We start from the raw sequence: 12,569 nt of genomic DNA, 5'->3' as shown, positions 1-12,569 counted from the left end.
AAAAATAATTTGCCCATGAGAAGGAGCTGATCCCAAGAGATCAATGGAAAGTAAATGTCTAAGAAAAGAACAATGGAATACATGTAAGAATTTGTCAGATACAATTGATGTATGGTTTGTAACAAGAGTTGTAAGAGCCCCCAGTAAAATGGGAAAATAAATATCTTAACACGTGGTAGAAACAAAACTCTACTCTAGAATCTATGCATTACTATCTACCCAACAATACTTTACAATCAGGTTCTCTCACTTGCCCAAGTCTCCTTCTCATTGTGGTCAGGTCAACTCCCCTGATTAAAGAGCTGAATTCAATGATCATCGCCCCCCCCTCCCTCCCTCCAAACTCCCTTCTGTGTACCTTCACATATACCTCCTCCAAATCCCAGAGACCTTATATACCACCCTCGACTCATAATGCATCAAACATCACTTAACTACGTTATTTCCAACTCTCTGTCCACTTTTCTTGCTATACCTGGTAAACTATTTATGTATCATAATCAAGACCAAATGCCACTTGAATATAACATTGGGCATTCTCCCTAATCTACTTCTACAGTCAAAATTGCTACTAAATGTGAATTGTTGAAGATAGGAATTCAATAAACTATCCTCAAATACTTGGGCAAATTTTCAAATATCCATAACAAAATGTTTTAAATGCTTCAATTGCCCTATCAACTGAGCAATCATACCACTTTACATATACCTTTATTGTTGTGCTTAATTACATCATATGATCACTCCTAACCCTCAACCTGTCTGTCTCTCACCCAAACTGCAGGGCCAGAGGTCAAATCTTAAACGGTTGTCCCAGGATCTGGCAGACTTCAATGACGTCTCATGAATCAAGCAAGCAATGCAAAAGTTTATCTAGCTCTTATTCTGAAAATTCTCATTTATTTTAACTACTGGAGTTAGGAACAAACTTTCCCACTATAAGCTACCAAGATATACTCATACCACTAATATTCATAATATTCTTAAGAGAAAATTAGCGCATTTGTTACTGGCAGAATCCTACCACAAAATCATGTACAAAGGGGCGGAAAAATTCTATTATCTTTTAATGCCAATTTTCCCCAAACTTTTTGAAGCCCCTTTGTACATGATGGGAGTGTATTCTTTGTCAGCTTAAAGTATGTCCTTTGTATTCATTTCCTGAGCAAATAATTACTAACTACGATAGGCAGAAAACAAGATCCATGGATACTTGATTATAAATTATCTTTACATTTGATGGCACTGTGACTGTTTCAAATGTGTCCTTATTATTCACAAACTGATTTAATGGATTAAACCATGTGACTGAACTCTGAAATTTGTTTCAAAATAACAAGAAGGGCTAGATACAGAAGACTGGTCATGAGTTGAAAATTGTTGAAGCTGGTGATGATTGATTGGTTTATATTCTCACTTTTGAAATAATAAAACATTTTTCCTAGCAAAAAAAGGCGGCTCTAATGGACACATGATAGACCGACAATCTGAAAGTTAACCTTTGTTCAAAATTGTTTCTTCCACTGTTCTAAATTGAGGTGGATGCCTTATATAATAAATACCCTTAACTATACTAAATCCAAATCTCCCTGACAATAAACTTAGTAATAGTACCTTCTTTTATAAGGGGGCTTCAAAAAGATGGTGGAAAATGACACGAAACGTTAATAGATTTTTTTTCCACAAACTTTCTGAAGTCCCCTGTATTTATTCTAACAGACAGGTGAAAGGAAAAGCTGTAGTGTATACACAACTCAACGTCAAAGAACAACCATGAATCTGAGAAACACATCATAACATGTACAAACCTGAAAAGACATTATGCTGAGTGAAGTCAGTCACAAAAGGATAAATATGTTAAGAGATCACTATTACAAAAAGTCAAGAAAGTTTTCATACTAGAATAAATATTGATGATTAAGGGGTAAGAGTCAGTGAAGCAATGGGGGGAAATCAATTACTAACTAGAGAGTCAAACTTAAAAAACTTAAACTCACTGCCATTCTGACTCACAGCAAACCCTACAGGACAGGGTAGAGGTGACCCTGTGGGCTTGCCAGACTACCGTATATACTCAAATATAAGCCGACCCGACTATAAGCCGAGGTACCTAATTATTACCTGGGAAACCAGAAAAACTGATTGACTAGAGTAGAAGCCTATGGTGGGAAATGCAGAAGTTATTAGTGAGTTTCAATAATCAAAACAAATGAAAATAAAATTACTAAAAATTGAGACATCAGTGGGGTAATGTATTTAAATATTTATTTTAAATAAAAAACATAAATAAAAGGACAAGTCATTTAACATTAGTAAACCAGCACAGTAAGTGGAAAATAGATTCAACAAAAACAATGAGGTATCAACAATGATACCTTAAGAGTACTATTCCCTGAGCTCAATCAGCAACCAAGCTAAAATATAAAGAGTTAAACTCCTTCAAAACTGGATTCCTCCTCATCATCCGTATCCCAATGCAGAGCTTCAGCTGGTGTGAGGTCATCATAGACGCTGTCCTCACTGAGATCGCCGTCATCACCATCACTGCTGTCATTTCATTTCATACAAAGCACAGTCTTCACTGCCATCCATAGCATTACTAATACTACATTTCTGGAAGGCAAGTCGCACCATGTCTTTTGGAATGTCTTCCCATGCATCTCAAACCCACTTTGCAATTCACTCTATGTCAGGCTTCATGAGATCACCTTTTGTTAGTCGGCTTGACCAGATGACATCCATTCATGCCACATCCTTCGCACATGGTCTTTAAAAGGCTTATTCAAAGATACGTATCATAGGACGGCTCTGATTGGTTAGATGTGAGTAAACAAACATTCAAAGCCCTGCAGTGTCAGCGGGGCTTTGAATTAACAGAGGGGGAAACGGCAATCACCAGCGAGATAGCTCGTCCGTTGGGGGGAGGGGGGGCAACAAGATGTACACTTTGCTGGGGTACCACTGACCCGTGTATAAGGCGAACCCCAGTGAGTATATAAGGTATCTCTTTCTAGGATTAGAAAACCCTCTTCTTTCTTATGCAAAGGGGCTGATGATTTCACACTGCTAACCTTGTGGTTAGCAACTCTGGGTAACAGCTACACCACCAGGACTAGATACCTATTAACTGAGATGAAGAGGAAGTTAATATGCAATAAGGAGGAGGTCGGCCAAAAATTAAGCTGTCAGGGGGAGATACTGAGAGGAGTGCAAGCAACAAAGGTACATATTGTTTGGTATATGTATGTGGATCATTATGAAGACTGAAAGGGTATGGGGGAGAGAATGGAAGGTACACTGTACCAACAAATACTTATTTACATATTTGACAGGGTATTTCTTTTTCCAAATCATTTTATTGGAAGCTCTTACACCTCTTTTTTTGTTTTTTTTTGCTCTTACACCTCTTATCCCAATCCATACATCTATCCATTGTCAAGTACATTTGTACATATGTTGCCGTCATCATTTTCAAAACATTTTCTTTCCACTTGAGCCCTTGGTATCAGCTCCTCATTTTTCCCCTCTCCCCACACACCCAACTCAGGATATTTCTACATGAGTGCTTACTTATGCTGAAAAAATATCCATGAATATGGGGGAACATACAGGAGGCAATTATAAAAACTTCTTAAATATAACCAAATATCTTGAAGAAATGAATCGCTAACCCTAAGAGCTCAAAACCAGTCTCTAGAGACACCAACGTAAACTGGAATGGCAGAGTCCACAAAGACAACGTTCTGCATCCTTTGGTGAGTACTGACTAGTGAGCAGCCCTTAGTTAGTGGCATGATAGGTTATGAGTTGGGCTGTTAACCCATTCCCGATATTAGCAGTGTGAAAACACTAGCCACTGTGAGGGAGAAGGATGAGGATTTGTATCCCATAAAGAGTTAACAGTCTTGATCTGTATCTCATAAAGAGTTACAGTCTCGGAAACTCACAGCAGGCATTCTACTCTGTCTTATGGGGCAGCTGTGAGTTAGAACTGACTAGATGGCAGTGAGTTTTGAGTCCATGACTTAATTTTCAGCCAAACATATCTATATGAAGATGGATAAGAACACTTGGTCAGTATGCACTCCATAGAATAGTGAATCATTTGAAACCAAAGGGGCATCATTTGCCCAGGGACAAATTTCAGATGGGAAAGGGGAAAAAAAAAAACCACTGTCTTCAAGTCTATACTGACTCATAGCAACTCTATTAAGACAGGGTAGAACTGCCCCTGTGAGTTTGAGACTTTAATGATTTAAGAGTAGAAAGTCCTGTCTTTCTCCCAAGAAGGGGCTGGTGGTTTTGAACTATGGCAGTCTTACACATAACCACTATGCTACCAAGGATCCTTAGGACAGAAAGGAGTGAAATCAGGAAACAGGGAGGAAGTGGGATAAGGAGTATTATACTATGGGGATTATAAGCAATGCCATACAGCAAATGTATGCATGAACTGCTGAATGGAAAACTAATTTGCTCTGTAAGCCTTCATGTAATTCATTGTTTTTAAGAAAACAGCTCCAGTCTGCAACTAACTCTTCACAACACAATGAAACCATATAGTTTAAGCAATGTAGAGGAATTAAAAAAAAAGGGGGGGAAATGGATACAAGGAGGGAGGGGGGAGAATATATAGAAGTGGAAAATAACTCTTAAATTAGTTTATGCATATTCCTACCTGTCCAGGTGATTGATCTTAATTAGATCCTAAACGTCAGCCCGGGCCAAATCAGGGCCAAAAGTAAAGTAAGCAATGAAACAAATACTAAAAATCAAAATAAACAATAAATACAATGCTTATCAGAAAGCCACTTCAAACTTAAAGTAGAACCTAATCAGTACATCTCTATTTCATTTGACCTTACTCAAAGACCACCAAGTTCAAAAGTATCCCAAGATTTAACAATAAATCTTTGATATATATCTAACCATAGAAACAGTGGTTTAATAATATTCTAATCTACTCATTGTCAAAGTACTTATAACATTATTATTTTTAAAGTCAATTATAAAATAAATAAGACATCACACAATCCTTTTAGTTTAAAATCTTTCCTTCCCCTAATCCCATAGGTATTTGTTTGTATTCTAAGATGACTTATTAACTGCTTTTTGACTATCTGTCTAAAACTGTCAGAGAATTTCTTAAAATTGTTCCATGAACAGTCAATCAAGGATCCCAAGAAACCATTACAAAAATAAATATTACTAAAAATGAGATCAGGAAAGGACAAAACACATCAGCTCATCCTCTATCTGCTAAAAGCTAAAATCTGGTTATTAAATGTCTTCCTAATACAAAATTAAAAGGCAGATTGCTAATACCTAATCAAGAAACACCAACTCTAAAAACAAAGAAGTAACAATCAGATTCTGCTAATGGGAAAGAGCCTTTCCATCTTATAACTTGGTAAACTGACCTTTACCATACATTTTCAAAGTACTTCACATTTTTCTTCTGCCCCTAATGTTCCTGTGTCGGTGAGGCACCCACTCTTCTATTTCATCCTTCTTAGGCGACTGAAGCTCAATGCAGGCAAGGTATAGACAGCTATCTTCCTATTCCCTTAATTTAAGGCTTACACACTTAGCACATATTCAAATATTTGTAGCTTAGTTTCTATATGAGGCTTCATGTAAGTATGTAAAACTGTCAATTATGCTTTCATTAAATAAACTCCATTAATTAACTAGTCTACAAATATATGTGAGCCCTAAATAGCCTAACCGCCATTTCAGTTCTTAAAACAATCTGGTGGTATTTTCTTAACATAAATTAGCTCTCTGGATACCACATTTCAAAAATATTATTAATAATGCACAGTGTTATCAGTCATCAACATAAATTCCAAAGAGCTCAAAGTAGCACTATGAATTTCAAAGTAAATTTCAAAAATCCTTTCAAATGTTATAATACCAGTAGTATATAAACAGAAACTAAAAGTTACATAATCTAAATTAGAAAAAGAACTTCTACTCTGTAGCTAACCAAATACTGAACCTTCACTTGGTTTAAAGTATGTGACCCATCATTTCACATATGTAATTGATCTCTTAGGTATTTTTTAACAACCTAAAATATTAGAAATGGCGGTCAAATGTTTCCTACTCATTTCAATTTGTAATTGATTCTACAAAATTAGCTACTCAGTGAAGAAGAAAAAAGAACTTCAAAGTGCCTGTTTAGAGTTAAGAGCTCTGCAGTTCTAATTTGTGCCGAAATATGCAAATATTCTCTGTAGTTTTTTAGTGTATTTTTTCACCAGGATTATTAAAATCTTAGGAAATGCACTGTACTTCCCCATGTAGAAACATGAGACTTTGTCCAAGTAATAATTATGACTGCTTAGAGAAGAAATTTCCAAACCAGTAACTATTTTTTAAAACATATCAAATTAAAGAACTAGTTTCAAAGTACAACATATATTATTATTTCAGTGATTCATTTCATAACCCAAATGCTAACCTTCTTCAACCCTGGAAATAACATATCCCTTTAAATACCAGCAACAGAAAACATCATACAGAATGATTTTAATCAAGATCCAAATAACACTGTAATAAAGCAACATCTAGAACTGACTTAAAAATCCTCCCCACCATCATTTACATGTAAGTACGCTTTAATGGATCTTAAACACCTCTACTATGCCAAAAATGAAAATCCCAACTATTTTAAATACTATTATCTCCTAGGGCAGTGGTTCTCAACCTTCCTAATGCCACGATACTTTAATACAGTTCCTCATGTTGTGGTGACCCCTCCTCCACCATAAAATGATTTTCATTGCTACTTCATAACTGTAATTCTGCTACTGTTATGAATCGGGCAACCCCTGTGAAAGGGTTGTTTGACCCCTAAAGAGGTAGTGGATCCACAGGTTGAGAACTGCTGTCCTGGGGAGGGGAAAGCACATACATTCTTAAATGGTAAACCATCTGCAACTTCCTCTAAATAGTTTACATAATCTTCCTAGCAATAAATAGGGTACTTTTGTATAAGTTCAAATAAATTATGAACACACTTACATTGAGATGCAACTACTTCAAATGACTACTATGAATATTTCAGCAATAGTTCTCATCAGACAAAATCCTCTACCACTACGTTACAATGATGCTTTGTAGTATGACTACATACATTTACACTATTTATACTTTGATTCTAATCCTTCTCTCAGTGAAAACACTAAGCCAAAAGGTTTGACGTGCACAAAGATTCAGAATAATTTCTTTAAAAATATTTTACTTAATGACTCAGTAACTATACTGTAATTTAAAAATAATAAGACTCTTGAAAATTACAATACAAGAAAATTAAGGGTCAACATTAATTGAAAGAGCAAAGTCCTCAAGCTCATGCCATATTTCAAGAACTCTGAGTAAAGCAACCACTATTTGCATCCTTAAGGATATTACAATAAAAGTCATATACTATGTTACCAATCTACTTTGCAATCCCAAACCATGCTATATATCAAATAGCAATTCTACAAACAAAACTTCTTGCAGTGATTCTAACGTGAGTCATACAAAAATTCAGACATGAGAAATCAGTGATTTGCCTGTACAAGGAATGTATGTTTGGAAGTAAGAGATGTTCGTTAAATGTTTTAAACAATCCAAAGCTTACCAAAGAGCTTAGATTTCTAATCCAATTATTTAAGAATTTTGGGGGAAAAATTTTTTGAAATAAATTAGCAAAGAACTAAGTTTTTTAAGACAAGTTATACAAACTTCATGCTAGTAAACTTGCCTTTTGCGAGGGGTAGGTTAGGTGGCATGACAAAAATCACAGCTAAGAAAATTCCATTACCCATCCACAGGTAAGTAGATTGAACATAGCTCTGGGTAGAAAAAAAGGCTATTAGTCTTAAGACTTTCAGAAAATAAGAATTCTGAAACCAACATAGCTCAACTTTCCACAATAAAATACTATTCTCCAGGACAGTGAAAAAGATTAATGAAATTAAATAATTTAATGCTTCCTTCCCGATCAGATCATTCATCCTATTCAGACACAGAATGCCAAGCTTTACATTACATGACACGGGTATGTTCAGGCACACCAGAAAGGATGCTGCAATGAGGCTGCAATGAGTATGAGATTGCATGCATATCCCAGAATGTTTTATTACACTTAAAGCAGTTACTACTTTAATATTAAACCTAATAAGATTTGCTCTAGCCAGGTGGGATTTCACTAGCATAGACTCTGAGTAATGAAGTGTTTTGTTTTGCCTTTAGTTCAACAAAATACTTGGTAATCAAATTACTTCGTATTTTAAGAAGCTGCAATGCCATCTCAAAACATAAGGAAGCTTAGTCAGATTCTCCAGCTTAAAATTTAACTGTATTCAAACATTAAGAAAGCAATGCACAGCTTTCAAAAAAATACTTTTAAATGCTGACTTCCTTTAAATTTAAATTAAACAGTACATAATAACTGCCGGATTCAACATTACAATCAAGCCCAATGTTAAGCACTATCTACCCACTGTGAATTCATTTGAATATGTGCATTCTGAGACAATGTCAGCTAGCATTACCCACAGAAAACATCAGATTCCACGTTTTTCTTCATCGTAGCCAAAAGCCATAGATTAAGCCAAACTTTTCCAAATGAATTATCTTTTATCAGCCCCAAGTTAAATTAAAGCACAATTATTCCAAATAAACAATGTCCCTAAATGAGCCAGAATCGCCTCGATGGCAGTGAGTTTGTCTTTTGTTTTGTTTTTCAGTTTTACATCTTCCATTTAATCTTTTAAAATGACAACAGAAATCAGTATTTTTGAATAAAGTTAAGTATTCAAGTTGAAATTGGTTTTGCAAAGTAGAATCAATGGTGCTACAATCATTCCAGATCTAGTAGCTTTTCGTTTATCCGGTGATAATTTTTAAAGAAGCCAATGAATACCTACATAGTCAAAGTTGAATTCAAGTTCTTGGCATCAGTCAACTGAACCGGGTTTATGAAAAAGGATTACTTTTGTTAAGTGCCCCACCGTTATTTGCCTTCAGAACTCCTTTTATTTAGGTACTTTTAAATAAAAATAGAAGTGTAATTACAGACAAAAGGAATAAACGGCTCTGCAAAGCAAACTAAAGACAAAAACTCAGAACGATTTTTTTTCAATCAACCTAAGAATAAAATGCCAGACACGTCAATCATGTCACTCTTCCTTCTCAAAATGCAACAATAAAGCTAGATGTCAAACGCACAGCTACTCCTCATTCCAGTCGGAAAAGAAAATCTCTTAATGGTTGCAACCCCCAAAGCACACACTTCAAGTTTTGGTGCCAATTTTTAAAAAGTATACAAAAACCATTTCGATCAGATTTGAGGCAGGAGATGCAAACTGATGAGGACAGACTGCGCCTCAGTCTTTGTTCAACAGCTTACGGATGGGTAACTAAAGGTGCTACAGGTTGATAAGCATTTACACCAAGCTTATGAACGCTGTGCCCGAGCATGGGAAAGGGCCAAGAATTGTATTTGCAAGTGATCTTGGATAATTTGTATTCAACAGCAACGAGCTACATACTGATGTTAAGGCCTATTCATCGCTACTATTTATTTCCATGTTTACCTCTCCTCCCTCCCCCAAACCACCCCCCCCCCTTCACTTTCTCCTCCCACCCTGTCCCGCCATCTTGGGCCGATAGAAGCAGCCATTACTTAACTAAATGACAGTGCCAACAACTTTCCACACAAACAAACAGAGCCTACAGCCTCAATCCTCCCGGCCTCCCCCGTCAGACACTCAGGAAACAAGGCTCCAGGTAGGAAACACGGTCGCCGATAACTGCGCTCTATCTCCAGCAGCAAGACCCCAAAAGTAAACAAGTCACCTAACTTCAGGTAAAACACAACAATCGAAGACACACGGCCACACGCCGACGCCAAGCCCGCCCTGAAGCGGCCTGCAACTTCCCCCTTTGGGGGGCGGCGGGATGGAAGACGGACCCAAACGGAGGGCGCCCCAAGAGCCTGCCGGAACGCAAGGAATTTTTTGCAGGAAAATTTTTAAACGTGCTGTAGGCAACTCAGCCGCCGTGTGGGACGCTCGCCCGCCCGGCCGGCGGGCCGCCTGCCCCGCGCAGCCGGAACGTGCCCCGAGCCGGGCGATCCCGGCTCCGGAGCGCGGCCGCCCGGGCGCCTCGGGCAAGAGCAGGGCGGTCTCGCGGGGCAGCGAGCGGCTACGTGGGGGGGTGGGGGGGGCGTGCAGCCGCAGGAAACAGTTTCCCGGAAGCCCCCCGACCCTCCTTCGGCCACAATGAGCGCTGGCCCGGCCGCGGGGCCCGGGGCGCGCGGGGAGACCGCGGCCGCGCTCCATCCCGCGGCTGCCTTACCTTGCCCAGCAGGGCCTTCGTCCTGGCGCCATCTTCATGAAACCTCACGAACCCGAAGAAGCGGCTGTGGAGAGACACACACGCGCGAGCGGTTAGCAGAGCGGGAAGCCCGCCGACCCATCCCTGCCCCAGCTCGAGGCCCCGAAGGCGGCAAAGGCGACAGCGCGGAAAGCGCCAAGCCCAGCGCCCGCCCCGCCGCGGCCAGAGGCGAGCCGCGCTTCGGCCTTGGAGAAGAGCAGCGCCAGCCCGTCCGGAGCTGGCCGGGCCCGGCGACGGCCGCTCGTACCTGTCCAGCCCGCCGACCGCCTCCCTCTCCTCGGCTGTCAGGCTGGGGGACGCCTCCTCGCTCTCGCCGCTCGCTTTTCCCGCCGCCATTTTCTTTTCCTCATCACCGAAAACGGCGGCGGCAGCAGCGGCAGTAGCGAGCGACACTCCGCAGGATTTCATGGAAACGCAGGGAATTCACAACTCCAATGCCGACCCCCCCCTCCCCCGGAGCAAGGACCCTCGACGACGTCCTCGGTGTCCACGCGGGACCGGCACCGCAACTTTATCGCCGTCTCCTCCTCCGCCGCGAGCGGCGGCGGCGACGAAAAAAATCCCAACGCAGAGGCGCCGAAGGTGGCGGCGGCAGAGGCTGCGGAGCCCCGGGTCGGCAGCAGCGGCGACTCGGCTGTAGGGTCACATCGCGGGGGCAAGCGGGGGGACAGCCACGGACAGGGACGGCGGGAATGGCCAGAGCGCGCGGGGCTGAGGGACACGGAGGGGATTCGCTGGAGACACAAACTTCCCCGGCACCAGCACAAAGTTGTTGTAATTGTGTCACTGAGCGAACCCCACGCCGCCGCCGTGACCCCCCCATTCCCCGCCCGGGCGGTGCTGCCAATCAGTGTGGCCGACGCGTGTCACGTGACCTTTGTTGACTCACGTCAGCCGTGGCTCCACTCAACATGCTAGCTGCCCGGGCCCCGCCCATCGTGGCCGCCGCCGACCGGCGAGCGGGACGAACGCCAGCCCTGGTCTGTGGTTGGCTGCTGCGCGCGTCTGTCGGAGGAAGGGTTGTCACCGGCGGGGCCGAGTGGGTTAGGTTGTGCTAGTTAAATACACTGGGCCAGAGAATGGAGGGTCCGAACCGTGTCACCTCGAGAGTCGCGGCGGGCTCCGGAGGGGGAAGGGAGAGTGGGGAAGGGCGAGGTCCGGCACCGCCCGCTGCGAGCGCGGACGCGGGGCGTGCACTTTGTGGGCGATCTTTGCCTGTAGGGGAGCTCAGGGGGCCGGGGGCGGCCAGACCCCGGTTCGGGTCGTCTTGCCTTCCAGAGGTCTCGAACCCCCCAGGACCAGGGAAGGGTAGCGCGTCCGAGAGGTGGCGCACGGCTACGGGTCTCAGCGCTCTGAAGGACAGACTTTTGGCACAGCTGGAAATAATGGCCTCCCCGAGAATCGCGCGCGGGGAGCAGCTGCCGGCCCCACGCCCCGAGGCTAGGCGCCGCCCTAAGCCAAGGCTGCGCTCGCAGCCTCCCCGTGCCTGAGCCGAGAAAGAGGGGGTACACGTCCTCTGACAGCCCGCCCCCGCCTGTACCCCCCCCCAGGCCGGAGGAAATGAAGAGTTGCCCGCCGGGTCTGGCTGGCTGACCACAGGGCTCCCTACTGTCGAAGGTCTGTTGGCACATCAGGGCCAAATTTTCGTGCTACCTGTGTTTCATCAGTAGTTGAGTACCGTAATAAGAGATTGCAATGTGAAATTGTTAAGGGAGATTTTTTTTAAATGTTAGATTTTATTGCTCTGGGGTCTTTTGGGGAGAGTAGAGCCTACGTGTGGACAGGCCTGAGAGAAAGCATAATTAACCATTAAGATTCTCGAGATTCATTGCAACTCAGAAAAGCCTTTTCTACCCCCCCAAAACTTACCTTAAGCCTTAAAAAAATGTTTAAACCTAAAATAACACCATTTGCTTGTTCTGACCTCTCTGGTGTAAATAAAAATAATTCGTCTGGTTCTCGGTCTATATATTCATAAAATTAGGATATTTGGAGAAAAAAAAAGCCTGTCAATTATGCTTTTCAAAATGAAAATTATTTCTCATTATCACAGTTTGTGGATAGAAGTCTTGATAGAAGACTTGATATATGAAGACAAGGTTTTTTTTATAAATGCAGACTTTTGTATATGTTCAATAATACATTTACACCTTTAATCAGGCATACAATGTAAA

At 41.7% G+C, this 12,569-nt stretch overlaps 1 protein-coding gene across 6 annotated transcripts in view; it reads right to left on the bottom strand.

Moving 5' to 3' along the window:
• KDM6A (lysine demethylase 6A) overlaps positions 1-11,204 on the bottom strand; it is a 182,531-nt gene extending 171,327 nt beyond the window's left edge. For 5 of the 6 annotated variants that reach the window (XM_075539642.1, XM_075539643.1, XM_075539645.1 and 2 more), the window contains exons 1-2: positions 10,643-11,204; positions 10,357-10,420 (exon numbers count right to left, since the gene is read on the bottom strand). In XM_075539642.1, the coding sequence (XP_075395757.1) occupies positions 10,357-10,420; positions 10,643-10,803 (225 nt within the window). In that variant the 5' untranslated portion in view covers positions 10,804-11,204. The remainder of the gene's footprint in view (positions 1-10,356; positions 10,421-10,642) is intronic. The other variant, XM_075539647.1, reaches the window with a different exon arrangement.
• Between the last annotated feature and the right edge of the window lie 1,365 nt (positions 11,205-12,569).

This window comes from Tenrec ecaudatus, chromosome X (genome assembly GCF_050624435.1).
Source record: "Tenrec ecaudatus isolate mTenEca1 chromosome X, mTenEca1.hap1, whole genome shotgun sequence".
Lineage (NCBI taxonomy): Eukaryota > Metazoa > Chordata > Mammalia > Afrosoricida > Tenrecidae > Tenrec > Tenrec ecaudatus.
This window is presented reverse-complemented; position numbering and strand designations above follow the sequence as displayed.